This window comes from Pelodiscus sinensis, chromosome 1, assembly GCF_052426305.1.
Source record: "Pelodiscus sinensis isolate ZL-2025 chromosome 1, ASM5242630v1, whole genome shotgun sequence".
NCBI classification, from domain to species: domain Eukaryota; kingdom Metazoa; phylum Chordata; order Testudines; family Trionychidae; genus Pelodiscus; species Pelodiscus sinensis.
Window position 1 is genome coordinate 360,816,698 of NC_143052.1, and position 26,010 is coordinate 360,842,707.

The following is a 26,010-nucleotide window of genomic DNA, read 5'->3' on the forward strand; positions in this document are numbered from 1 at the left end:
CCTCCGCCTCCTGCCTCCCCCGCCCCCTCTCAGCTCTCCTCCACCTCCTGCCTCCCCCGCCCCCTCTCAGCTCTCCTCCGCCTCCTGCCTCTCCCGCCCCCTCTCAGCTCTCCTCCACCTCCTGCCTCTCTCTCTTCCTCCTCCGCCTCCTGCCTCCCCCGCCCCCTCTCAGCTCTCCTCCGCCTCCTGCCTCCCCCGCCACCTCTCAGCTCTCCTCCGCCTCCTGCCTCCCCCGCCCCCTCTCAGCTCTCCTCCACCTCCTGCCTCCCCCGCCCCCTCTCAGCTCTCCTCCGCCTCCTGCCTCCCCCGCCCCCTCTCAGCTCTCCTCCGCCTCCTGCCTCCCCCGCCCCCTCTCAGCTCTCCTCCGCCTCCTGCCTCTCTCTCTCTCTCCTCCACCTCCTGCCTCCCCCGCCCCCTCTCAGCTCTCCTCCGCCTCCTGCCTCTCTCTCTCCTCCTCCTCCTCCTGCCTCCCCCGCCCCCTCTCAGCTCTCCTCCACCTCCTGCCTCCCCCGCCCCCTCTCAGCTCTCCTCCACCTCCTGCCTCCCCCGCCCCCTCTCAGCTCTCCTCCACCTCCTGCCTCTCTCTCCTCCTCCTCCACCTCCTGCCTCCCCCGCCCCCTCTCAGCTCTCCTCCGCCTCCTGCCTCTCTCTCCCTCCTCCTCCTCCTCCTGCCTCCCCCGCCCCCTCTCAGCTCTCCTCCACCTCCTGCCTCCCCCGCCCCCTCTCAGCTCTCCTCCACCTCCTGCCTCCCCCGCCACCTCTCAGCTCTCCTCCACCTCCTGCCTCTCTCTCCTCCTCCTCCTCCTGCCTCCCCCGCCCCCTCTCAGCTCTCCTCCGCCTCCTGCCTCCCCCGCCCCCTCTCAGCTCTCCTCCACCTCCTGCCTCCCCCGCCCCCTCTCAGCTCTCCTCCGCCTCCTGCCTCCCCCGCCCCCTCTCAGCTCTCCTCCACCTCCTCCTCCTCCTCCACCTCCTGCCTCCCCCGCCCCCTCTCAGCTCTCCTCCACCTCCTGCCTCTCTCTCCTCCTCCTCCACCTCCTGCCTCCCCCGCCCCCTCTCAGCTCTCCTCCGCCTCCTGCCTCTCTCTCTCCTCCTCCTCCTCCTGCCTCCCCGCCCCCTCTCAGCTCTCCTCCACCTCCTGCCTCCCCCGCCCCCTCTCAGCTCTCCTCCACCTCCTGCCTCCCCCGCCACCTCTCAGCTCTCCTCCACCTCCTGCCTCTCTCTCCTCCTCCTCCTCCTCCTGCCTCCCCCGCCCCCTCTCAGCTCTCCTCCGCCTCCTGCCTCCCCCCCCCCTCTCAGCTCTCCTCCACCTCCTGCCTCCCCCGCCCCCTCTCAGCTCTCCTCCGCCTCCTGCCTCCCCGCCCCCCTCTCAGCTCTCCTCCACCTCCTGCCTCCCCCGCCCCCTCTCAGCTCTCCTCCACCTCCTGCCTCCCCCGCCCCCTCTCAGCTCTCCTCCACCTCCTGCCTCTCTCTCCTCCTCCTCCGCCTGCCTCCCCCGCCCCCTCTCAGCTCTCCTCCACCTCCTGCCTCCTCCCCTCTCAGCTCTCCTCCACCTCCTGCCTCCCCCGCCCCCTCTCACCTCTCCTCCACCTCCTGCCTCTCTCTCCTCCTCCTCCGCCTCCTGCCTCCCCCGCCCCCTCTCAGCTCTCCTCCACCTCCTGCCTCTCTCTCCTCCTCCTCCACCTCCTGCCTCCCCCGCCCCCTCTCAGCTCTCCTCCACCTCCTGCCTCTCTCTCCTCCTCCTCCGCCTCCTGCCTCCCCCGCCCCCTCTCAGCTCTCCTCCGCCTCCTGCCTCCCCCGCCCCCTCTCAGCTCTCCTCCGCCTCCTGCCTCTCCTCCTCCTCCTCCGCCTCCTGCTCCCCCCGCCCCCCTCTCAGCTCTCCTCCGCCTCCTGCCTCTCTCTCCTCCTCCTCCGCCTCCTGCCTCCCTCCCCTCTCAGCTCTCCTCCGCCTCCTCCTCCCCCGCCCCCCCTCTCCTGCCTCCCCCGCCCCCTCTCAGCTCTCCTCCACCTCCTGCCTCTCTCTCCTCCTCCTCCTCCTCCTGCCTCCCCCGCCCCCTCTCAGCTCTCCTCCGCCTCCTGCCTCTCTCCCTCCCCCCCTCCTCCCTCCCCTCCTGCCTCCCCCGCCCCCCGCCCCTCCCCTCCTGCCTCTCCCCCCCCTCTCTGCCTCCCCCCTCCCCCGCCCAGCTCTCCTCCACCTCCTCCTCCTCCTCCACTCTCCTCCCTCCCCCCCCCGCCCCCTCTCAGCTCTCCTCCTCCTCCTGCCCCCCTCTCAGCTCTCCTCCGCCTCCTGCCTCCCCGCCCCTCTCAGCTCTCCTCCACCTCCTGCCTCCCCCGCCCCCTCTCAGCTCTCCTCCACCTCCTGCCTCCCCCGCCACCTCTCAGCTCTCCTCCACCTCCTGCTCCTCCTCCCTCCTCCCCCCTCCTTCCTCCCCCCCCCTCTCAGCTCTCCTCCACCTCCTGCCTCCCCCGCCCCCTCTCAGCTCTCCTCCACCTCCTGCCTCCCCCGCTCTCTCAGCTCTCCTCTGCCTCCTGCCTCTCTCTCCTCCTCCTCCACCTCTCTGCCTCTCTCTCCTCCTCCCTCACCTCCTGCCTCCCCCTCCCCCTCTCAGCTCTCCTCCACCTCCTCCTTCTCTCTCTCTCCTCCTCCACCTCCTGCCCCCCCGCCCCCTCTCAGCTCTCCTCCACCTCCTGCCTCTCTCTCCTCCTCCTCCCCCTCCTGCCTCCCCCGCCCCTTTCTGCTCTTCTCCACCTCCTGCCTCCCCCGCCACCTCTCAGCTCTCCTCCGCCTCCTGCCTCCCCACCCCCTCTCAGCTCTCCTCCGCCTCCTGCCTCTCTCTCTCCTCCTCCTCCTCCTGCCTCCCCCGCCCCCTCTCAGCTCTCCTCCGCCTCCTGCCTCTCTCTCCTCCTCCTCCTCCTCCTCCTGCCTCCCCCCGCCCCCTCTCAGCTCTCCTCCGCCTCCTGCCTCTCTCTCCTCCTCCTCCTCCTCCTGCCTCCCCCGCCCCCTCTCAGCTCTCCTCCGCCTCCTGCCTCCCCCGCCACCTCTCAGCTCTCCTCCACCTCCTGCCTCTCTCTCCTCCTCCTCCGCCTCCTGCCTCCCCCTCTCTCTCAGCTCTCCTCCGCCTCCTGCCTCTCTCTCCTCCTCCTCCACCTCCTGCCTCCACCGCCCCCTCTCAGCTCTCCTCCACCTCCTGCCTCTCTCTCCTCCTCCTCCTCCTCACCTCCCCCCCCCCCTCTCAGCTCTCCTCCACCTCCTGCCTCCCCCGCCCCCTCTCAGCTCTCCTCCACCTCCTGCCTCCCCCGCCCCCTCTCAGCTCTCCTCCACCTCCTGCCTCTCTCTCCTCCTCCTCCACCTCCTGCCTCCCCCGCCCCCTCTCAGCTCTCCTCCGCCTCCTGCCTCCCCCGCCCCCTCTCAGCTCTCCTCCGCCTCCTGCCTCTCTCTCCTCCTCCTCCTCCTCCTGCCTCCCCCGCCCCCTCTCAGCTCTCCTCCACCTCCTGCCTCCCCCTCCTCCTCCTCCGCCTCCTGCCTCTCCCCCTCTCTCCCCTCTCTCTCTCCTCCTCCTCCTGCCTCTCTCTCCTCCTCCTCCTCCTCCTGCCTCCCCCGCCCCCTCTCAGCTCTCCTCCTCCTCCTGCCTCCTCCCTCCCCCTCTCAGCTCTCCTCCACCTCCTGCCTCCCCCGCCCCCTCTCAGCTCTCCTCCACCTCCTGCCTCTCTCTCCTCCTCCTCCGCCTCCTGCCTCCCCCCCCCCTCTCTCACCTCTCCTCCGCCCCCTGCCTCTCTCTCCTCCTCCTCCTCCACCTCCTGCCTCCCCCTCTCTCTCAGCTCTCCTCCGCCTCCTGCCTCTCACTCCGTCTCTTTCTCTCTCTTCCTCCTCCTCCCCCGCCCCCTCTGCCTCCCCGCCCCCCTCTCAGCTCTCCTCCACCTCCTGCCTCCCCCGCCCCCTCTCAGCTCTCCTCCGCCTCCTGCCTCCCCCGCCCCCTCTCAGCTCTCCTCCGCCTCTCTCTCCGTCTCTCTCTTTCTCTCCTCTTCTTCCTCCTGCCTCTCTCCCCGCCCCCTCTCAGCTCTCCTCCACCTCCTGCCTCTCTCTCAGTCTCTCTCTCTCTCTTCTCCTCCCCCTGCCTCCCCCTCTCTCTCAGCTCTCCTCCGCCTCCTGCCTCTCTCTCCGTCTCTCTCTCTCTCTTCTCCTCCCCCTGCATGGGGAATGTGGAGCCCAAATGGCTGTTTGTGCTGCTTGCTCCCGCGTGGCATCCCGGCTGAGCGGCTGCCTATGAGCTCCAGGTGCCCCCCTGCACCGTTTCCCTTCACCCCAGCACTGATCCTACAGCCTCCCAATTGTCCTCTTCCTCCCCCTCCCCCTCCTTCCCCCGCCCTCCCGCTGGCCAGGATCTGTTCATGGCCAGTGAGCAGGGCCTGGAGCCGCTGTCACGCCGTACGTCACTGCCCCCGCTTCGCCTCCTGCCGTGGTGCTCGGCTGACTTCTGTGCCACTCAGCCAGGGAGCAAGTGGCGGAAGCGGCCGTTTGGGCTCCACGCTCCCCATGGAATGGCCGTTTGGGAGAGCTGAGAGAGAGAGGGGGGGAGGCAGTAGGAGGAGAAGAGAGAGAGAGAGACGGAGCGAGAGACCGGAGGCTCAGGAGAGAAGACTGACGTGGAGGAGAGACCTGAAAGTCCCGTTTTATGACGGGCTAATTGGCTAGTTACTGAATAAGGCTCTAGGAAAAGTAGAGACAGACGTGGGAGTTAATAGAGAAAAGGGTGTAATTGGCACCAGGTTGTTGCCACACAGACGTCTTGAATGTCCGAGGTAAATGTGCGTGGGCAGTAAAGCGGTTCTGTTTACCCTTCCGCTCCTGGGACGCCTCTTTCTTCTCTAAGGGTCTGTCTACACTTGCACCTACTTCAAAATAGGGATGCAAATGCAGACATTCGAAATTGCAATTGAAGCCGGGATTTAAATATTCTATACTTAATTTGCATGCTCGCATTATGGCGCTAGTTCGAGTTAGCGCTATTTCAAATTACCAGGTACTGTGCAGACGAGGTTACTGTGCAGAAGGGTTTTCTCTCGAAATAACCGTGTCGCCACAGCATCTGTTAGTTCGCAATAGCACTAACTCAAAATAGCGCCGTAACGCGATTATGCAAATGAAGCGCGGGATATTTAAATCCCGGCTTCTTTTGCAATTTCGAATGGCTGCATTTGCATCCCTATTTTGAAGTAGGGTGCAAGTGTAGACAGACCCTGACAGATTTGATTCTCATGTCCTGGAAGGTCCGTCTGTGGGGTCTGCCTGCCTCTGACAGAGGGGTCGGCTACCAGAGACTGCAGCTTGTGTTTTCTCTTTGCAAGCTCTTTTGGGGCAGAAGAGCTTAGGGGACTGCTGGGGGAGATTCTAAGTGCCTACCCCTGGTTTTTTTAGGGCTCAAAAAGCACTGAAGGTGGCAGCAAACCCCCCAAAATCTGTGTATTAGGACTCTGGGGGGAAGTTGTTGTGACCTGAGCCTACAGAGGTAAGGGTTTGACTCTCCCTTGTGGGCCCCCACTTTCTCCACTCGGCGTGCCAGAGTGGGGAACAGACCTGACATGGTGGCAGAAGTGGGATCATTTTGAACCAGGAGCACAGACCTCAGGATTTTCAAAGGACCCTTTTTTTTTCTTCTGTTTTGCTGTTTGGAAGTGTTGGAGGGTTGTTTTTTTCCTCTTCTTTTCTGCTGCTGCCTTGGGGCGAGGTGCACAGAAGGTTAAATCTGCACAGCCAGAGAGTCCAACCCAAACAGTGTTTGGGGATTTTTCACTAGCCTTCGGGGCAACTGGCTAGCTAGGCTAACCTAGGGCAGGGACACAGCGCAGTGCGGTCAGGCAGAGTAGCCCTGGACCAGTGGTTCTCAACTCGTTTCACTCCATGGACCACCAGGCCAATCACAGAATTTTCGTGGCCCACCACCAGCACGTGTTGCGCAGGACGAACGACACAGCAACCGCTCAGCACGACAGTGGCAGCTACACTGACGCTCAGATGGACGTTACTGGCAACACAAGACGGTTGTGTCCTAGGTGACGCTACGGACGACGCGCCGCGTGCGTGTGAACACGGCGTAAAACAGCCTCACGACGGCGCCTGCTCACGCTGTGTGACTTTGGACAATGTTCCTGCGGACCGCTGAAAAAGTCACCATGGACCACAGCCCTAGAGCAACCTACCCTACGTGACACCCCGAGAGGAAAGCAGCCTCTGGGGAAGGCTCGTATCCTGAGGAGCGGGGACTGGGGTGTCCCTGCGAGGCCGGGGGAGGTAACGCTGTGCAGGCAGAAGCAGCAATGGCAGCCCTTCGCCTCAGGGTGGGCGTGCGCTCCTCGGGCAGGCAGACCTCTCGCTGAGTCCGTGCTGCAAAGGAAGCAAGGAGAAGCAGGGCAGAGGGAGCAGCACAAGCAAGAAGAAATGGAGATGAAGCACTTGAAAGCAGAAACCGAGATGAAGCGATTAGAAGTTGAAATGGGAAAAACTAAGCAGCTGGGCACTCCAGCATCACCAACTAACCACCCTGCTCCCACTAACGCGCCCCAGCCCAGGAGATACCCCAGGAACCGGGAACGAGACGATGCAGGGGCTTCTTAGAACCTTTGGAACGAGTCTGTCTTGGGTACAGCACCCCAAAGGCCAGGAGAGGGAGGAGCTGAGATCACAGCTCAGTGGGCCCCTAACACAAGTGGCAGTTGAAATGCCCAGGAGAAACATGAGTGACTATGAACTTTTAAACAAAGGGTCAGACTTAGAATGGGGCTCACTGCCGAACACGCCCATCGCCGCTTTAGAGCCTTACGGTGGAAACCGCATATGACAGGGCCCAAAAGCAAGCTGTTCCACTGCGTAGGAAAGATAGAAAATACAGCAAAAGACCAGCTTGGCTTAACCGGGAGATCTTGCATGATCTAAAAAAAAAAAAAAAAAAAAATCAAATAAAAAATGGAAACTAGACCAATTTACAAAGGATGAATATAGGCAAGCAACACGGGAATGCAGGGGCAAGGTTAGAAAGGCAAAGGCACAAAATGAGATCAAACTAGCTACAGGCATAAAGGGAAACAAGACGACATTCTATAAATATATTAGAAGCCAGAAGAAGACCAAGGACAGGGTAGGCCCGCTGGTCAGTGAGGAGGGGGAAACAGTAACAGGAAACTTGGAAATGGCGGAGATGCTCAGTGACTTCTTTGTTTTGATCTTCACCAATAAGTCTGAAGGAATGCCTAACATAGTGAATGCTAGTGGGAAGGGGGGAGGGTTAGAAGATAAAATAAAAAAAGAACAAGTTAAAAATCACCTAGAAAAGTTAAATGCCTGCAAGTCACCAGGGCCTGATGAAATGCATCCTAGAATACTCAAGGAGCTGATAGAGGAGGTATCTGAGCCGCTAGCTATCATCTTTGAAAAGTCATGGCAGACAGGAGAGATTCCAGAAGACTGGAAAAGGGCAAATCTAGTGCCCATCTATAAAAAGGGAAACAAGAACAACCCAGGAAACTACAGACCAGTTAGTTTAACTTCTGTGCCAGGGAAGATAATGGAGCAAATAATTAAGAAATTCATCTGCAAACACCCAGAAGATAATAAGGTGCTAGGGAACAGCCAGCATGGATTTGTAAAGAACAAATCGTGTCAAACCAGTTTGATAGCTTCCTGTGATAGGATAACAAGTCTTGTGGCTAAGGGAGAAGTGGTGGATGTCATATACCTAGACTTTAGTAAGGAATTTGATATGGTGTCACATGATATTTTTATCAATAAATTAGGCAAATATAACTTAGCTGGGCAACCATAAGGTGGGTGCATAACTGGCTGGATAACCATTCTCAGAGATCAGAGGGGTAGCCGTGTTAGTCTGAATCTGCAAAAGCGACGAGGAGTCCTGTGGCACCTTATAGACTAACTGAAGTGTAGGAGCATAAGCTTTCGTGGGCAAAGACCCACTTCGTCAGATGCATGTAGTGGAAATTTCCAGAGGCAGGAATAAATATGCAGGCCAGGATCAGGCTGGAGATGATGAGGTGATCCAATCAAGGAGGATGAGGCCCACTTCTAGCAGCTGATCTGGAGGTGTGAATTCCAAGAGAATAGAAGCTGCTTTTGTAGTTAGCAAGCCATTCACAGTCTTTGTTTAATCCAGAGTTGATTGTGTCAAACTTAAAGATGAACTGTAGCTCAGCAGTTTCTCTTTGAAGTCTGGTCCTGAAGTTTTTTTGCTGCAGGATGGCTACTTTTAGATCTGCAATTGTGTGTCCAGGAAGATTGAAGTGTTCCCCTACAGGTTTTTGTATGTTGCCATTCCTAATATCAGATTTGTGTCCATTGATTCTTTTACGTAGGGACTGTCCTGTTTGGCCGATGTATATAGCAGTGGGGCATTGTTGGCACATGATGGCATATATTACGTTGGTGGATGTGCAGGAGAATGTACCAGTGACAGTATGGCTGATCTGGTTAGGTCCTGTGATGGTGTTGCTGGTGTATATATGTGGGCAGAGTTGGCACCGAGGTTTGTTGCAAGGATTGGTTCCTGAGTTCGAGTTATTATGGTGCGGTGTGTAGTTGCTGGTGAGAATATGCTTCAGGTTGGCGGGTTGTCTGTGGGCAAGGACCGGCCTACCTCCCAAGGCCTGTGTGGAGACAGATTGACAGAGCCAGACGTGTACCCAGAAGCCTCCTGCTACGGGACAAGCCCAAGAAAGAAACCAACAGAACACCACTGGCCATCACCTATAGTCCCCAGCTAAAACCTCTCCAACGCATCATTAGCGATCTTCAGCCCATCCTGGACAATGATCCCTCGCTCTCACAGGCCTTGGGAGGTAGGCCGGTCCTTGCCCACAGACAACCCGCCAACCTGAAGCATATTCTCACCAGCAACTACACACCGCACCATAATAACTCGAACTCAGGAACCAATCCTTGCAACAAACCTCGGTGCCAACTCTGCCCACATATATACACCAGCAACACCATCACAGGACCTAACCAGATCAGCCATACTGTCACTGGTACATTCTCCTGCACATCCACCAACGTAATATATGCCATCATGTGCCAACAATGCCCCACTGCTATATACATCGGCCAAACAGGACAGTCCCTACGTAAAAGAATCAATGGACACAAATCTGATATTAGGAATGGCAACATACAAAAACCTGTAGGGGAACACTTCAATCTTCCTGGACACACAATTGCAGATCTAAAAGTAGCCATCCTGCAGCAAAAAAACTTCAGGACCAGACTTCAAAGAGAAACTGCTGAGCTACAGTTCATCTTTAAGTTTGACACAATCAACTCTGGATTAAACAAAGACTGTGAATGGCTCGCTAACTACAAAAGCAGCTTCTATTCTCTTGGAATTCACACCTCCAGATCAGCTGCTAGAAGTGGGCCTCATCCTCCTTGATTGGATCACCTCATCATCTCCAGCCTGATCCTGGCCTGCATATTTATTCCTGCCTCTGGAAATTTCCACTACATGCATCTGACGAAGTGGGTCTTTGCCCACGAAAGCTTATGCTCCTACACTTCAGTTAGTCTATAAGGTGCCACAGGACTCCTCGTCGCATTCTCAGAGAGTAGTTATTAATGATTCACAATCCTGCTGGAAGGGCATAACAAGCGGGGTTCTGCAGGGGTCTGTTCTGGGACCGGCTCTGTTCAGTATCTTCATCAACTATTTAGATATTGGCATAGAAAGGACGCTTATTAAGTTTGCAGATGCTACCAAGCTGGGAGGGGTTACAACTGCTTTGGACAACAGGGTCATAATTCAAAATGACCTGGACAAATTGGAGAAATGGTCTGAGGTAAATGAGATGAAGTTTAATAAAGAGAAATGCAAAGTGCTCCACTTAGGAAGGAACAATCAGTTCCACACATACAGAATGGGAAGCAACTGTCTAGGAAGGAGTATGGCGGAAAGGGATCTAGGGGTCATAGTGGACCACAAGTTGAATATGAGTCAGCAGTGTGATGCTGTTGCAAAAAAAGCAAATATGATTGTAGGTGTGTTGTGAGCGAGACACGAGAAGTCATTCTTCCGCTCTCCTCTGCGCTGGTTAGGCCTCAATTGGAGTATTGTGTCCAGTTCTGGGCACCACATTTCAAGAAAGATGTGGAGAAATTGGAGAGGGTCCAGAGAAGAACAACAAGAATGATGAACGGTCTAGAGAACATGACCTATGAGGAAAGGCTGAAAGAATTGGGCTTGTTTAGATTGGAAAAGACGAGATTGAGAGGGGACATGAGAGCGGTTTTTAGGTATGTAAAAGGGTGTAACAAGGAGGGCGAAAACTTGTTCATTTTGGCCCCTGAGAACAGGCCAAGAAGCAAATGGGCTTAAACTGCAGCAAGGGAGGTTTAGGTTGGACATTAGGAAAAAGTTCCTGCCTGTCAGGGTGGTCAGACACTGGAATAAATTGCCAGGGAGGTTGTGGAATCCCCGTCTCTGGAGATACTGAAGAGCAGGTTAGATAAATGTCTGTCAGGGATGCTCTAGACCCGTGGTCACCAACAGGTCTATGTCGATCACGAGGCCTCGACCAGTCGATCGCGAGGTGTCCTGTCCGCCCCGCCCCCATTTCCCTCCCACCCCCAAGTAGCCCCACTACCTACCTCAAGTGAAGATGGAGGTCGTGTCGGCTTCCTGGGGATAGACAGAATCCCGCAGCCTAGCGCCACTCCCAGCGATTCCGGAAGTGCACTAGCTGCTCTGCCGGGTGTCCTGCGGGACGGAGCATTGGCTCCCAGCACCGCACGGGAAGGGTGAGGGGCCGGGAAGGAGGCGCCGGCCCAGCCTGGCACCGGCCGCGCCCCAGAGACGGGTCACCCAGCCGCGTGGCCCCTCCCCCCGGCCGGCCCCAGGCCGTGGGCAACGCGCCTCCCTGCCCTCGACGCTCCCCATAGCGCTAGTCACAGACCCCTGGCTGGGAGATGCCCACGCGCCCCCTGGGGAGACCCCGGCTCTGCAACGCCCTGGCCTGCGCCTGCCCCATGGCACGGGGAGAGCCTGCTGGGAGGGGTGGGTGGGTTAGAACCCCTCCCCTGTGTAAGGGGGGCTGGGGGGCACAGGGAGCGCTGGGGTGTGTGAGGGGAGGTGGGGGATGGGTTATAACCTCTCCCCTGTGTAAGGGGGGCTGGGGGGCACAGGGAGCACTGGGGTGTGTGAGGGGAGGTGGGGGATGGGTTATAACCTCTCCCCTGTGTAAGGGGGGCTGGGGGGCACAGGGAGCACTGGGGTGTCTGAGGGGAGGTGGGGGATGGGTTATAACCTCTCCTCTGTGTAAGGGGGGCTGGGGGGGGCACAGGGAGCACTGGGGTGTCTGAGGGGAGGTGGGGGATGGGTTATAACCTCTCCCCTGTGTAAGGGGGCTGAGGGGCACAGGGAGCACTGGGGTGTGTGAGGGGAGGTGGGGGATGGGTTATAACCTCTCCCCTGTGTGAGGGGGGTTGGGGGGCACAGGGAGCACTGGGGTGTCTGAGGGGAGGTGGGGGATGGGTTATAACCTCTCCCCTGTGTAAGGGGGCTGGAGGGCACAGGGAGCACTGGGGTGTCTGAGGGGAGGTGGGGGATGGGTTATAACCTCTCCCCTGTGTAAGGGGGCTGGGGGGCACAGGGAGCACTGGGGTGTCTGAGGGGAGGTGGGGGATGGGTTATAACCTCTCCCCTGTGTAAGGGGGCTGGGGGGCACAGGGAGCACTGGGGTGTCTGAGGGGAGGTGGGGGATGGGTTATAACCTCTCCCCTGTGTAAGGGGGGCTGGGGGGGCACAGGGAGCACTGGGGTGTCTGAGGGGAGGTGGGGGATGGGTTATAACCTCTCCCCTGTGTAAGGGGGGCTGGGGGGCACAGGGAGCACTGGGGTGTGTGAGGGGAGGTGGGGGATGGGTTATAACCTCTCCCCTGTGTGAGGGGGCTGGGGGGGGGCACAGGGAGCACTGGGGTGTGTGAGGGGAGGTGGGGGGATGGGTTATAACCTCTCCCCTGTGTGAGGGGGGCTGGGTGGGGCAGAGGGAGCACTGGGGTGTCTGAGGGGAGGTGGGGGATGGGTTATAACCTCTCCCCTGTGTAAGGGGGGCTGGGGGGCACAGGGAGCACTGGGGTGTCTGAGGGGAGGTGGGGGATGGGTTATAACCTCTCCCCTGTGTAAGGGGGGCTGGGGGGGGCACAGGGAGCACTGGGGTGTCTGAGGGGAGGTGGGGGATGGGTTATAACCTCTCCCCTGTGTAAGGGGGGCTGGGGGGGCACAGGGAGCACTGGGGTGTCTGAGGGGAGGTGGGGGATGGGTTATAACCTCTCCCCTGTGTAAGGGGGGGCTGGGGGGCACAGGGAGCACTGGGGTGTCTGAGGGGAGGTGGGGGATGGGTTATAACCTCTCCCCTGTGTGAGGGGGGCTGGGTGGGGCAGAGGGAGCACTGGGGTGTCTGAGGGGAGGTGGGGGATGGGTTATAACCTCTCCCCTGTGTGAGGGTGGCTGGGGGGCACAGGGAGCACTGGGGTGTGTGAGGGGAGGTGGGGGATGGGTTATCACCTCTCCCCTGTGTGAGGGGGGCTGGGGGGCACAGGGAGCACTGGGGTGTCTGAGGGGAGGTGGGGGATGGGTTATAACCTCTCCCCTGTGTAAGGGGGACTGGGGGGCACAGGGAGCACTGGGGTGTGTGAGGGGAAGTGGGGGATGGGTTATAACCTCTCCCCTGTGTGAGGGGGAGGCTGGGGGGCACTGGGGTGTCTGAGGGGAGGTGGGGGATGGGTTATAACCTCTCCCCTGTGTGAGGGGGGCTGGGGGGCACAGGGAGCACTGGGGTGTCTGAGGGGAGGTGGGGGATGGGTTATAACCTCTCCCCTGTGTAAGGGGGGCACAGGGAGCACTGGGGTGTGTGAGGGGAGGTGGGGGATGGGTTATAACCTCTCCCCTGTGTAAGGGGAGGCTGGGGGGCACAGGGAGCACTGGGGTGTCTGAGGGGAGGTGGGGGATGGGTTATAACCTCTCCTCTGTGTAAGGGGGGCTGGGGGGGGCACAGGGAGCACTGGGGTGTGTGAGGGGAGGTGGGGGATGGGTTATAACCTCTCCCCTGTGTGAGGGGGGCTGGGGGGCACAGGGAGCACTGGGGTGTCTGAGGGGAGGTGGGGGATGGGTTATAATCTCTCCCCTGTGTAAGGGGGGCTGGGGGGCACAGGGAGCACTGGGGTGTGTGAGGGGAGGTGGGGGATGGGTTATAACCTCTCCTCTGTGTAAGGGGGGCTGGGGGGCACAGGGAGCACTGGGGTGCGTGAGGGAGGTGGGGGATGGGTTATAACCTCTCCCCTGTGTGAGGGGGGCTGGGGGGCACAGGGAGCACTGGGGTGTCTGGGGGAGGTGGGAGATGGGTTATAACCTCTCCCCTGTGTAAGGGGGCTGGGGGGCACAGGGAGCACTGGGGTGCGTGAGGGAGGTGGGGGATGGGTTATAACCTCTCCCCTGTGTAAGGGGGCTGGGGGGCACAGGGAGCACTGGGGTGTCTGGGGCAGGGGTTCTAAGCTCTCCTCTCTGTGGGGGGCTGGGGGGCACAGGGAGCACTGGGGTGTCTGGGGGAGGGGTTCTAAGCTCTCCTCTCTGGGGGGGGCTGGGGGGCACAGGGGTGTGGGGGGTTTCCTTGGAGGGTCCGTGCTGGCTGAGCTCTGGCCGGTTCGGCGCCGTGCGGGAAGGACCCCGGCTTGGGCCGGACCTCGCCTGCTTACGCAGTTCAGGCTGGTTGGCCCCTCTTGCCGCCCCACCTGCTCTCACAGGCCAGGCCCCGGGGGGGAGCAGGCGCCGCCGTGGCTAGGAAGCCGTCCTGCCCTTCGCCTGCCTGCCCCGAGCCCCCGGGGGGCACCTGGCCCCTTGGCCTAGTGCTGCTGCCACGCTCCTGGGTGTTAACGTGAGCAGCCAGATCCCTGCTGCACGGGGGGTCCCCAGTCTGTGCAAAGGGCCGTGCGAGGTGTCAAAGGAAGCGTGTGCTGCTTGTGTGCTGGTGCGACGTGCGTGTGGACAGGGCTCCGTGAGCAAGGGCCCTGCCCTGCCTGTCGGGGGGACGGGCTGGCCAGTGCCTGGCTGTGCTGACTCGCCGGCCCCGAGGACAGCGGCTCGCAGAGGCCAGTGCACACCCCAGGGCGCGGCTGGACGCCGGCAGACTGGCTGCTAACAGGGCCACAGGGACAGGTCACTTGAGCACGTGACCCGCTCCGGCCGGGAGACACCCGGGATGAACAGAAACCCCCCAGTGTCTCCATCTTGGCTTTAATCTTGCTGCTGCTCCCGGGTGCAGCCTTGCGAGGGCCGCGAGCGGGAAGGAGGCCGACCCGCCTGGCACAGGATGGGCACCAGGACTGCTCCGCTGGCCGGCTGGGACGTCTCTGCTGAGAGCCTGCGTCGAGAACTGGGGGACTGGGGCGTGTGACGTGTTCTCCTGAACCTCCCTCGCCGCCTTTTCTTCCTTCTCTTAATAACCCTTGAGCTGGTCGACTCTACAGGACGGGCCCGGCGGGGAAGATCCAGAGTGAACTGACGGGGATCCGGGGCTGGCTCCCTGAACCCGTTCGGGGAGGTGAGGGGGTCCTAGAACCCCTCCCCTGTGCTCGGCCCGGGGCTGATGGGCACAGGGGGACCGGGTGTCCGAGGGGTTCCTGCTGGCCGGATCGGTGAGGGCTCCAGTCGGGGCTGTAGGGAGCCCCAAGTGAGCACTTTGCGCTGAGCGGACGCCCTCGGCCTGGCCCGTCTCACCTGCTCAGCTGGGCTTTGAGGGGGCCCTGAAGCCGCCAGCCAAGGGCGCCCGGCTGGGGGGAGCACGGGGCAGGGACTGGCCGGCATTGCTGGCACGGCCCTGCCAAACCCCAGCTTCGCAGCTGCCTGCCAGGCCCACATGGTGGGGGACTGCGGGGCAGAGAAAGCGAAGTGAAGGCAGCAGCTCCCGGCCCCATCACACAGGCCCTGCCCCTCCTGGGGCGCTGGGGGCACAGGTGGGGGTGGCTCCGGGCCCCGTCACACAGGCCCTGCCCCTCCTGGGGGCGCTGGGGGCACAGGTGGGGGGTGGCTCCGGGCCCCGTCACACAGGCCCTGCCCCTCCTGGGGGCGCTGGGGGCACAGGTGGGGGTGGCTCCGGGCCCCGTCACACAGGCCCTGCCCCTCCTGGGGCGCTGGGGGCACAGGTAGGGGGTGGCTCCGGGCCCCGTCACACAGGCCCTGCCCCTCCTGGGGCGCTGGGGGCACAGGTGGGGGGTGGCTCCGGGCCCCGTCACACAGGCCCTGCCCCTCCTGGGGGCGCTGGGGGCACAGGTGGGGGGTGGCTCCGGGCCCCGTCACACAGGCCCTGCCCCTCCTGGGGGCGCTGGGGGCACAGGTGGGGGTGGCTCCGGGCCCCGTCACACAGGCCCTGCCCCTCCTGGGGGCGCTGGGGGCACAGGTGGGGGTGGCTCCGGGCCCCATCACACAGGCCCTGCCCCTCCTGGGGCGCTGGGGGCACAGGTGGGGGGTGGCTCTGGGCCCCGTCACACAGGCCCTGCCCCTCCTGGGGCGCTGGGGGTACAGGTGGGGGGTGGCTCCGGGCCCCGTCACACAGGCCCTGCCCCTCCTGGGGGCGCTGGGGGCACAGGTGGGGGGTGGCTCCGGGCCCCGTCACACAGGCCCTGCCCCTCCTGGGGGCACTGGGGGCACAGGTGGGGGGTGGCTCTGGGCCCCGTCACACAGGCCCTGCCCCTCGCGGGGGTGCTGCTGGCAGGCTCCCATCAGAGTGGACATCTGTGCAGAGGGGCTGGTGCTGCGGGGCCGACCCAGGGGCAGTGAGGGGGCCTGCTCGTGTGGCCCCCAGAGCATCGAGTGCTGGGTCCCTGCAGCTCGCCCAGCCCACGCGCTGCCCGGAAGCCCCCTGGCACCGCACCTCAGAGCGCCCGCCCAGCCCCGTGCCCCCCACCCGGCGCCGCACCCCAACTGGGGCCCCGCCCAGCCCCGTGCCCCCCACCCGGCCCCGCACCCCAACTGGGGCCCCGCCCAGCCCCGTGCCCCCCACCCGGCCCCGCACCCCAACTGGGGCCCCGCCCAGCACCACTCCACACCCCTCCCAGGGTCCCCACCCAGCACCACACCCCAAATGGGCCCCGCCCAGGGTCCCCCCCGGGCCAGGCGGGGCTGGTTTCAGATACTTTATTTGTACAGACGGGTGGTTAGTGCACAACCCACGCCCGCCGGCTCTAGGCTGGCTCGGGCGGTGGAGGTCCCTGGCCGGAGGGGCAGCTTCCAGCCCACCCCAGGCCCTGGCAGCGAGGGGAGAGGGGCCCCTGGGCCTGTGGGGCGCAGCCCCCGGCCATACAATGGGGCAGGCCTGGGGGCGCCTCCCCAGGAAACCAGCCAGACGCACCAGCGGCAGCTCCGCCCTGCAGGCCCAGCCCAGAACCAGCCATAGAAATAAAGTGCAGATCAGCCCTGGGCAGGAGGGGGGGGCAGGGGGGTGCCGGAGGGCAAGGGGCCAGCAGGCGGCATAGGGCAGGGTGGGGGGCAGGGGGGTGCTGGAGGGCAAGGGGCCAGCAGGCGGCATAGGGCAGGGTGGGGGGCAGGGGGGTGCCGGAGGGCAAGGGGCCAGCAGGCGGCATAGGGGAGGGTGGGGGGCAGGGGGGTGCCGGAGGGCAAGGGGCCAGCAGGCGGCATAGGGCAGGGTGGGGGGCAGGGGGCATGGTGCCAGCAGGCTGGCGTGGCTGGGCCGTGGGGGGGGAGGGTTGTACGGGAGGGAGGATCGGGCGGGCATGGCTGGCCCATACGGGGGTGGGGGAGGGTCGGGCAGGCGTGGCTGGGCCATGGGGGGGGGGTCGTACGGGAGGGAGGGTCGGGCGGGCGTGGCTGGGCCATGGGGGGGGAGGGTCAGGCGGGCGCGGCTGGGCCATACGGGGGTCGGGGAGTGTCGGGCGGGCGTGGCAGGACCGTGGGGGGGGGGGAGGGTCGTACGGGAGGGAGGGTCGGGCGGGCGGGGCTGGGCCATACGGGGGTGGGGGAGGGTCGGGCGGGCATGGCTGGGCTGTGGGGGGGTCGTACGGGAGGGAGGGTCTGGCGGGCGCGGCTGGGCCATACGGGGGTGGGGGAGGGTCGGGCGGGCGCGGCTGGGCCATACGGGGGTGGGGGAGGGTCGGGCGGGCGCGGCTGGGCCATACGGGGGTGGGGGAGGGGCGGGCGGGCCGGCAGGGCCATACGGGGGTGGGGGAGGGTCGGGCGGGCGCGGCTGGGCCATACGGGGGTGGGGGAGGGTCGGGCGGGCGCGGCTGGGCTGGGGGGGTGAGGGGGGGGGCGGGCGCGGCTGGGCCATACGGGGGTGGGGGAGGGTCGGGCGGGGGGGGGGCGGGGGGGGGGTGGGGGAGGGTCGGGCGGGCGTGGCTGGGCTGTGGGGGGGTCGTACGGGAGGGAGGGTCGGGCGGGCGCGGCTGGGCCATACGGGGTTGAGGGAGGGTCGGGCGGGCGCGGCTGGGCCATACGGGGGTGGGGGAGGGTCGGGCGGGCGCGGCTGGGCCATACGGGGGTGGGGGAGGGTCGGGCGGGCGCGGCTGGGCCATACGGGGGTGGGGGAGGGTCGGGCGGGCGCGGCTGGGCCATACGGGGGTGAGGGAGGGTCGGGCGGGCGCGGCTGGGCCATACGGGGGTGGGGGAGGGTCGGGCGGGCGCGGCTGGGCCATACGGGGGTGGGGGAGGGTCGGGCGGGCGCGGCTGGGCCATACGGGGGTGGGGGAGGGTCGGGCGGGCGCGGCTGGGCCATACGGGGGTGGGGGAGGGTCGGGCGGGCGCGGCTGGGCCATACGGGGGAGGGGGAGGGTCGGGCGGGCGAGGCAGGACCGTGGGGGGGGCGTTGCTGTTGGCACTGGGGGGCGCTGCCGTGGGTTCTGGGGGGCAGAGGGTGGACAGGAGACGCCGCCCCCAGGGGGAAGGAGCAAGGCCCCCGTCCCTGCGAACTCCTTGCCCCGCCGCCCTGGCCGGCCCCCCAGCAGACGGCCCTGAACCTCCCCCAGCTCAGGGGAGCCGTGGGGCTGGCCCCTCCGCTCCGGGGGGGGCGCCCCCAGGTCTCCGGCGCCCGCGGCCCTGGCTACTGCAGGTAGCGATAGGCCTTGAAGCAGTGGTTGCCCGAGTCGGCCACCACCACGTGTCCGTCCGAGGTGAGCGCCAGGCCCTGCGGCCCGTACAGCGGCTCCGCCAGCGTGTTGATGTAGGACAGGAAGGAGCCGGAGCTGTCGAAGACCTGCCGAGAAAGGGCAATGCAGAGCCACGGCCCCGGCCCCGCCCCCCAGTGCCAGCCCACGGGTCCGAGCCACGCCCCGCACTAGCTGGGCAGGGACACCCCCCAGCCCCACTGAGGGGCCTGCGGAACTCCCTGCCACCAGACGGGAGCCGCCCGCCCAGAGCCCCCCGGCAGGCCCCACCTGGATCCGGCTGTTGCCCCAGTCAGCCACGATGATGTTGCCGTTGGCGTCCACGGCCACGCCGGTGGGGGCGTTGAACTGCCCGTTGCCCTCCCCGTGCGAGCCGAACTTGAAGAGGAACTCGCCGTCGGCGCTGTACACCTGGGGGAGGGGCCCGTCAGCCGCGAGGAGCCCGGGCCCAGAGCCAGGGCCCGGGGAGCCCCCCGGCTCGGATGCCCCAGTCCAGGAAGGGGCTGTGCCCCGCGGGGATCGGGTTCGCTGGGGCCGCTGTGTTGTGCTGCGTGTCCGCTGCTGCTCTGCTGTAACCCCGTGTGTGCCTCAGTTTCCCTGGGCAGTGCACCGGTGCCCGGCTGGGAACGTTGGGGGGGGGGCTCTCACTGAGGGGGGCTGCCCCACGTCCACAGCAATAGCTCAGGCTGCCCGGGGGGACCAAGCAGGCGACAAAGGGGGGGGCTGGGCTGGGCTGCAGGGCTGGGACCAGTTGCTGGGTGAGAGTTACTCGGGGTGGGCGGAGGACGTGGGGCGGGGGGGCACTGGCTCTGACCCCCCCCCCCCAGGCTGGGCTGCAGGGCTGGGACCAGTTGCTGGGTGAGAGTTACTCGGGGTGGGCGGAGGACGTGGGGCGGGGGGGCGCTGGCTCTGACCCCCCCCCCAGGCTGGGCTGGGACCAGTTGCTGGGTGAGAGTTACTCGGGGTGGGTGGAGGACGTGGGGCAGGGGGGGGGCGCTGGCTCTGCCCCCCCCCCCCCCAGGCTGGGCTGCGCCGTGTCCCTGGGACCCGAGAACCCTTCTCTTCTACCTGCCGCCTGAGAGTCCCCTCTGGCTGCGGCTCGGCGTGGAGGGGCCAGTGACTCCCTCAAACCCGGTGACTGGTGCCAAGCCCCAGGGAGGGGCTCACCCTGGGGCTCTGTGGTGGGGGGGGGGGCAGAGGGCAGGACCCCAGGGCGGGGAGCCGAAGGGCCCGGGGCTCCGTGAGGGGGGACCCCAGGGCGGGGCGCCGAAGGGCCCGGGGCTCCGTGAGGGGGGACCCCAGGGCGGGGCGCCGAAGGGCCCGGGGCTCCGTGAGGGGGGACCCCAGGGCGGGGCGCCGAAGGGCCCGGGGCTCCGTGAGGGGGGACCCCAGGGCGGGGCGCCGAAGGGCCCGGGGCTCCGTGAGGGGGGACCCCAGGGCGGGGCGCCGAAGGGCCCGGGGCTCCGTGAGGGGGGGACCCCAGGGCAGGGCGCCGAAGGGCCTGGGGCTCCGTGAGGGGGGACCCCAGGGCGGGGCGCCGAAGGGCCTGGGGCTCCGTGAGGGGGGACCCCAGGGCGGGGCGCCGAAGGGCCTGGGGCTCCGTGAGGGGGGACCCCAGGGCGGGGCGCCGAAGGGCTCGGGGCTCCGTGAGGGGGGGACCCCAGGGCGGGGCGCCGAAGTGCTCGGGGCGCCGTGAGGGGGGACCCCAGGGCGGGGCGCCGAAGTGCTCGGGGCGCCGTGAGGGGGGGACCCCAGGGCGGGGCGTCGAAGGGCCCGGGGCTCCGTGAGGGGGGACCCCAGGGCGGGGCACCGAAGGGCCCGGGGCGCCGTGAGGGGGGGACCCCAGGGCGGGGCGCCGAAGGGCCCGGGGCGCCGTGAGGGGGGGACCCCAGGGCGGGGCGCCGAAGGGCCCGGGGCTCCGTGAGGGGGGGACCCCAGGGCGGGGCGCCGAAGGGCTCGGGGCGCCGTGAGGGGGGACCCCAGGGCGGGGCGCCGAAGGGCCTGGGGCTCCGTGAGGGGGGGACCCCAGGGCGGGGCGCCGAAGGGCCCGGGGCGCCGTGAGGGGGGACCCCAGGGCGGGGCGCCGAAGGGCCCGGGGCGCCGTGAGGGGGGACCCCAGGGCGGGGCGCCGAAGGGCCCGGGGCGCCGTGAGGGGGGACCCCAGGGCGGGGCGCCGAAGGGCCCGGGGCGCCGTGAGGGGGGACCCCAGGGCGGGGCGCCGAAGGGCCCGGGGCGCCATGAGGGGGGGACCCCAGGGCGGGGCGCCGAAGGGCCCGGGGCGCCATGAGGGGGGGACCCCAGGGCGGGGCGCCGAAGGGCCCGGGGCGCCGTGAGGGGGGGACCCCAGGGCGGGGCGCCGAAGGGCCCGGGGCTCCGTGAGGGGGGACCCCAGGGCGGGGCGCCGAAGGGCCCGGGGCTCCGTGAGGGGGGACCCCAGGGCGGGGCGCCGAAGGGCCCGGGGCTCCGTGAGGGGGTACCCCAGGGCGGGGCGCCGAAGGGCCCGGGGCGCCGTGAGGGGGGACCCCAGGGCGGGGCGCCGAAGGGCTCGGGGCTCCGTGAGGGGGGGACCCCAGGGCGGGGCGCCGAAGGGCTCGGGGCTCCGTGAGGGGGGGACCCCAGGGCGGGGCGCCGAAGGGCTCGGGGCTCCGTGAGGGGGGACCCCAGGGCGGGGCGCCGAAGGGCCCGGGGCGCCGTGAGGGGGGACCCCAGGGCGGGGCGCCGAAGGGCTCGGGGCTCCGTGAGGGGGGGACCCCAGGGCGGGGCGCCGAAGGGCCCGGGGCGCCGTGAGGGGGGGACCCCAGGGCGGGGCGCCGAAGGGCTCGGGGCTCCGTGAGGGGGGGACCCCAGGGCGGGGCGCCGAAGGGCTCGGGGCGCCGTGAGGGGGGGACCCCAGGGCGGGGCGCCGAAGGGCTCGGGGCGCCGTGAGGGGGGACCCCAGGGCGGGGCGCCGAAGGGCTCGGGGCTCCGTGAGGGGGGGACCCCAGGGCGGGGCGCCGAAGGGCTCGGGGCTCCGTGAGGGGGGACCCCAGGGCGGGGCGCCGAAGGGCTCGGGGCGCCGTGAGGGGGGACCCCAGGGTGGGGCACCGAAGGGCTCGGGGCGCCGTGAGGGGGGACCCCAGGGCGGGGCGCCGAAGGGCCCGGGGCGCCGTGAGGGGGGACCCCAGGGCGGGGCGCCGAAGGGCTCGGGGCGCCGTGAGGGGGGACCCCAGGGCAGGCGCTGGCACAGCACAGCCCCGGCCGGACTCACCTTCACCGAGTGGTTGTGGAAATCCGTCACCACGATCTCGTTCTTGTTGTTCACGGCCACGAAGTGGGGCCCTGGGCGCAGAGGGGGAGGCGCTAGCGGCAGCCCACAGGGGGGCTCGCGGGCGCTGCCTGGGCGGGGGGGCCGGGCACAGCCAGCGGCTTGGCTGCCGGAAGGGCACTTAGCTACCCCACAGCCGCCAGACTCGGAGAGGGAGAGACCCAGCAACCCACGGTCGCCACGTCTCCGCCCCCAGCTCTGGCCCCCGGGATCTCCCCCGCCCCGCGTCTCCGCCTCCCCCAGCTCTGGCCCCCGGGATCTCCCCCGCCCCGCGTCTCCGCCTCCCCCAGCTCTGGCCCCCGGGATCTCCCCCGCCCCGCGTCTCCGCCTCCCCCAGCTCTGGCCCCCGGGATCTCCCCCGCCCCGCGTCTCCGCCTCCCCCAGCTCTGGCCCCCGGGATCTCCCCCGCCCTGCGTCTCCGCCTCCCCCAGCTCTGGCCCCCGGGATCTCCCCCGCCCCGCGTCTCCGCCCCCCCCCAGCTCTGGCCCCCGGGATCTCCCCCGCCCCGCGTCTCCGCCCCCCCCAGCTCTGGCCCCCGGGATCTCCCCCGCCCCGCGTCTCCGCCCCCCCCAGCTCTGGCCCCCGGGATCTCCCCCGCCCCGCGTCTCCGCCTCCCCCAGCTCTGGCCCCCGGGATCTCCCCCGCCCCGCGTCTCCGCCCCCCCCAGCTCTGGCCCCCGGGATCTCCCCCACCCCGCGTCTCCGCCCCCCAGCTCTGAACCCCGGGATCTCCCCCGCCCCGCGTCTCCGCCTCCCCCAGCTCTGGCCCCCGGGATCTCCCCCGCCCTGCGTCTCCGCCCCCCCCAGCTCTGGCCCCCGGGATCTTTCCCGCCCCGCGTCTCCGCCCCCCCCCCCCCCAGCTCTGACCCCCGGGATCTCTCCCGCCCCGCGTCTCCGCCCCCCCCAGCTCTGGCCCCCGGGATCTCCCCCGCCCTGCGTCTCCGCCTCCCCCAGCTCTGGCCCCCGGGATCTCCCCCGCCCTGCGTCTCCGCCCCCCCCAGCTCTGGCCCCCGGGATCTTTCCCGCCCCGCGTCTCCGCCTCCCCCAGCTCTGGCCCCCGGGATCTCCCCCGCCCCGCGTCTCCGCCTCCCCCAGCTCTGGCCCCCGGGATCTCCCCCGCCCGGCGTCTCCGCCCTCCCCCAGCTCTGGGCCCCGGGATCTCTCCCGCCCCGCGTCTCCGCCCCCCCCAGCTCTGACCCCCGGGATCTCTCCCGCCCCGCGTCTCCGCCCCCCCCAGCTCTGGCCCCCGGGATCTCCCCCGCCCCGCGTCTCCGCCCCCCCCCAGCTCTGGCCCCCGGGATCTTTCCCGCCCCGCGTCTCCGCCTCCCCCAGCTCTGGCCCCCGGGATCTCTCCCGCCCCGCGTCTCCGCCCCCCCCAGCTCTGGCCCCCGGGATCTCCCCCGCCCCGCGTCTCCGCCCCCCCCAGCTCTGGCCCCCGGGATCTCCCCCGCCCCGCGTCTCCGCCCCCCCCAGCTCTGGCCCCCGGGATCTTTCCCGCCCCGCGTCTCCGCCTCCCCCAGCTCTGGCCCCCGGGATCTCCCCCGCCCCGCGTCTCCGCCTCCCCCAGCTCTGGCCCCCGGGATCTCTCCCGCCCTGCGTCTCCGCCTCCCCCAGCTCTGGCCCCCGGGATCTCCCCCGCCCCGCGTCTCCGCCTCCCCCAGCTCTGGCCCCCGGGATCTCTCCCGCCCTGCGTCTCCGCCTCCCCCAGCTCTGGCCCCCGGGATCTCTCCCGCCCCGCGTCTCCGCCTCCCCCAGCTCTGGCCCCCGGGATCTCCCCCGCCCCGCGTCTCCGCCTCCCCCAGCTCTGGCCCCCGGGATCTTTCCCGCCCCGCGTCTCCGCCCCCCCCCCCAGCCCTAGCTCCTGGGACCTCCTCCACCCCACGTCCTGGCCCCAGGCTGGCGCTCTGGCCCTGGGGAGCTCCCTGCAGCCCCGCGGGGAAGCCGCAAGCCAGCGTGCGCAGCAGAAAGGACCTGCCGGTCGGGTATCGCCGTCCAGGGTACCTGCAAACTGCCGCTCCGCCGGGCCACGGCTGCCGAACTTGGTCACCAGCTTCCCGTTGGACTGGAAGATGAAGACGCAGCAGGCCTTGTTGTCCACCACGATGATGTGGCCGTTGCGATCCACGGCGACCCCCTTCGGGCCCATCAGCCGCCCGGCCCCGATCTTCGTCTGCGGCGCAGCAAGCGGAGCTGACATGGGGCCCAAGGCACAGGGCCTGAGTGATTCCCCAGCCCCCCAAGCCCCTTCCCGCCCCCCGGCCTCCCGCCCCGAGCCCCCCAAACCTCCTCCCACCCCCCAACCCCCTCCCGCCCCGCCCCCCCCCCCCCCGGGCCTCCCGCCCCGAACCCCCCAACCCCCTCCCGCACCCCCGGGCCTCCCGCCCCGAGCCCCCCAACCCGCCTCCGCCGCCCCCCCCGGCCTCCCGCCCCGAGCCCCCCAAACCTCCTCCCACCCCCCAACCCCCTTCCGCCGCCCCCCCGGGCCTCCCGCCCCGAACCCCCCAACCCCCCCTCCCGCACCCCCGGTCTCCCGCCCCGAGCCCCCCAACCTCCTCCCGCCCCCCCGGGCCTCCCGCCCTCGAGCCCCCAACCCCGCTTCCGCCGCCCCCCCCCCCCGGCCTCCCGCCCCGAGCCCCCCAAACCTCCTCCCGCCCCCCAACCCCCTTCCGCCGCCCCCCCGGGCCTCCCGCCCCCGAGCCCCCCAACCCCCTCCCGCACCCCCGGTCCTCCCGCCCCGAGCCCCCCAACCCCCTCCCGCCGCCCCAGGCCTCCTAACCCGAGCCCTCAAACACCCTCCCACCCCCCCAACCCGAGCCCCCCCAAGTCCCCTCCCGCCCCGAGCCCCCTAAACCTCCTCCCGCCCCCCCCCCCGCCTCCCGCCCCGAGCCCCCCAAACCTCCTCCCGCCGCCCCCGGCCTCCCGCCCCAAGCCCCCCCCCCTCCCGCCCCCCCCCCAACCCGAGCCCCCCAAACCTCCTCCCGCACCCCCGGTCTCCCGCCCCGAACCCCCCAACCCCCTTCCGCCGCCCCCCCGGGCCTCCCGCCCCCCAACCCCCCAACCCCCTCCCGCACCCCCGGCCTCCCGCCCCGAGCCCCCAAACCCCCTCCCGCCCCCCCGGGCCTCCCGCCTCGAGCCCCAAACCCGCTTCCGCCGCCCCCCCCGGCCTCCCGCCCCGAGCCCCCCAAACCTCCTCCCGCCCCCCAACCCCCTTCCGCCGCCCCCCCAGGCCTCCCGCCCCGAGCCCCCCAACCCTCTCCCGCCCCCCCGGCCTCCCGCCCCGAGCCCCCCAAACCCCCTCCCGCCGCCCCAGGCCTCCTAACCCGAGCCCTCAAACACCCTCCCACCCCCCCAACCCGAGCCCCCCCAAGTCCCCTCCCGCCCCGAGCCCCCTAAACCTCCTCCCGCCCCCCCCCCGCCTCCCGCCCCGAGCCCCCCAAACCTCCTCCCGCCCCCCCGGCCTCCCGCCCCAAGCCCCCCAAACCCCCTCCCGCCCCCCCAACCCGAGCCCCCCAAACCTCCTCCCGCCCCCCCGGCCTCCCGCCCCGAGCCCCCCAAACCCCCTCCCGCCCCCCCAACCCGAGCCCCCCAAACCTCCTCCCGCCCCCTGGCCTCCCAACCTGAACCTCCTGTCTCCCGGCTTCCCTACCCAAGTCCCCTCGACTCCAGGCCAGCCACCCAATGGGCGTCCCATGGTTTTACATAGAGGCAATAAGAGATTTTCTGTCTTATTCTGTCTCTGTTTTAATGACTCCTGACATCCTGTTTGCTTCCCTGACGGCCGCTGCGCCCTGCACGGACGCTCCCAGAGAACTGGCCAGCGACTCCAAGGTCTCTCTCGGGGACTTGCAGCCAAACTGGTCCCCACCACGTTTACGTCTGGTTGGGACACGTGTTTCCAAGGGCTTTGCATTTACCAACAGGACGTTTCGTCGCCCAGTCGCGCAGTTTGGTGGGATCTTTTGGAAACTCTTCACAGGCCGCTTTGGTCTGAACTCTCTTGAGCAGTTTGGGATCAGCCGCAAACTTTACCCCTCCCTGCTCACCCCTTTCTCCACATCATTTATGAATAAGTTGAAAAGGATTGGTCCCAGGACTGACCCTTGGGGGACCCCACTAGTTACCCCTCTCCACTCTGAAAATGTACCATTTATTCCTACCCTTTGTTTCCTGTCTTTTAACCAGTTCTCAGTCCAAGAAAGGACCTTCCCTCTTATCCCATGGCCATGGAATTTAAACAAGAGCCTTTGGGGAGGGGCCTTGTCCAAGGCTTTCTGGAAATCCCAGTGCCCTGTATCCACTGGCTCCCCTTGTCCGCGTTCGCTGACCCCCCAGGACTCCCTTTAGGGGACCCAGGGGGCCCTGCCCACCCCTGCCTGCTCCAGCACATGGTGCAGAAGTGGATCTGAAGGCGAGGTGACCAACCCCCGTCAGTTCTGCCTTCAGAGCTCTCGGGTGCCACCCTCTGGGCCTGGCGACTTGTTTCTGGTTCGACAGCCGCTCAGCCGCGCCCCCGCTCAGGCCTGGCTCGGGGCAGAGGCAGAGAGT

General features: G+C 67.5%; 1 protein-coding gene across 7 annotated transcripts in view; it reads right to left on the reverse strand.

The window, feature by feature from the left end:
* Positions 1 to 17,455: 17,455 nt before the first annotated feature.
* The window catches only part of TRIM3 (tripartite motif containing 3), a 49,653-nt gene continuing 41,098 nt past the window's right edge, over positions 17,456 to 26,010 (reverse strand). For 4 of the 7 annotated variants that reach the window (XM_089775857.1, XM_089775855.1, XM_089775856.1 and 1 more), the window contains 4 exons: positions 23,467 to 23,635; positions 21,410 to 21,480; positions 18,433 to 18,573; positions 17,456 to 18,251 (listed from right to left, as the gene is read on the reverse strand). In XM_089775857.1, the coding sequence (XP_089631983.1) occupies positions 18,099 to 18,251; positions 18,433 to 18,573; positions 21,410 to 21,480; positions 23,467 to 23,635 (534 nt within the window). In that variant the 3' untranslated portion in view covers positions 17,456 to 18,098. Of the gene's footprint in view, positions 18,252 to 18,432; positions 18,574 to 21,409; positions 21,481 to 23,466; positions 23,656 to 26,010 lie in introns of those variants that run through there. The other 3 variants (XM_089775854.1, XM_089775853.1, XM_089775858.1) reach the window with 3 other exon arrangements.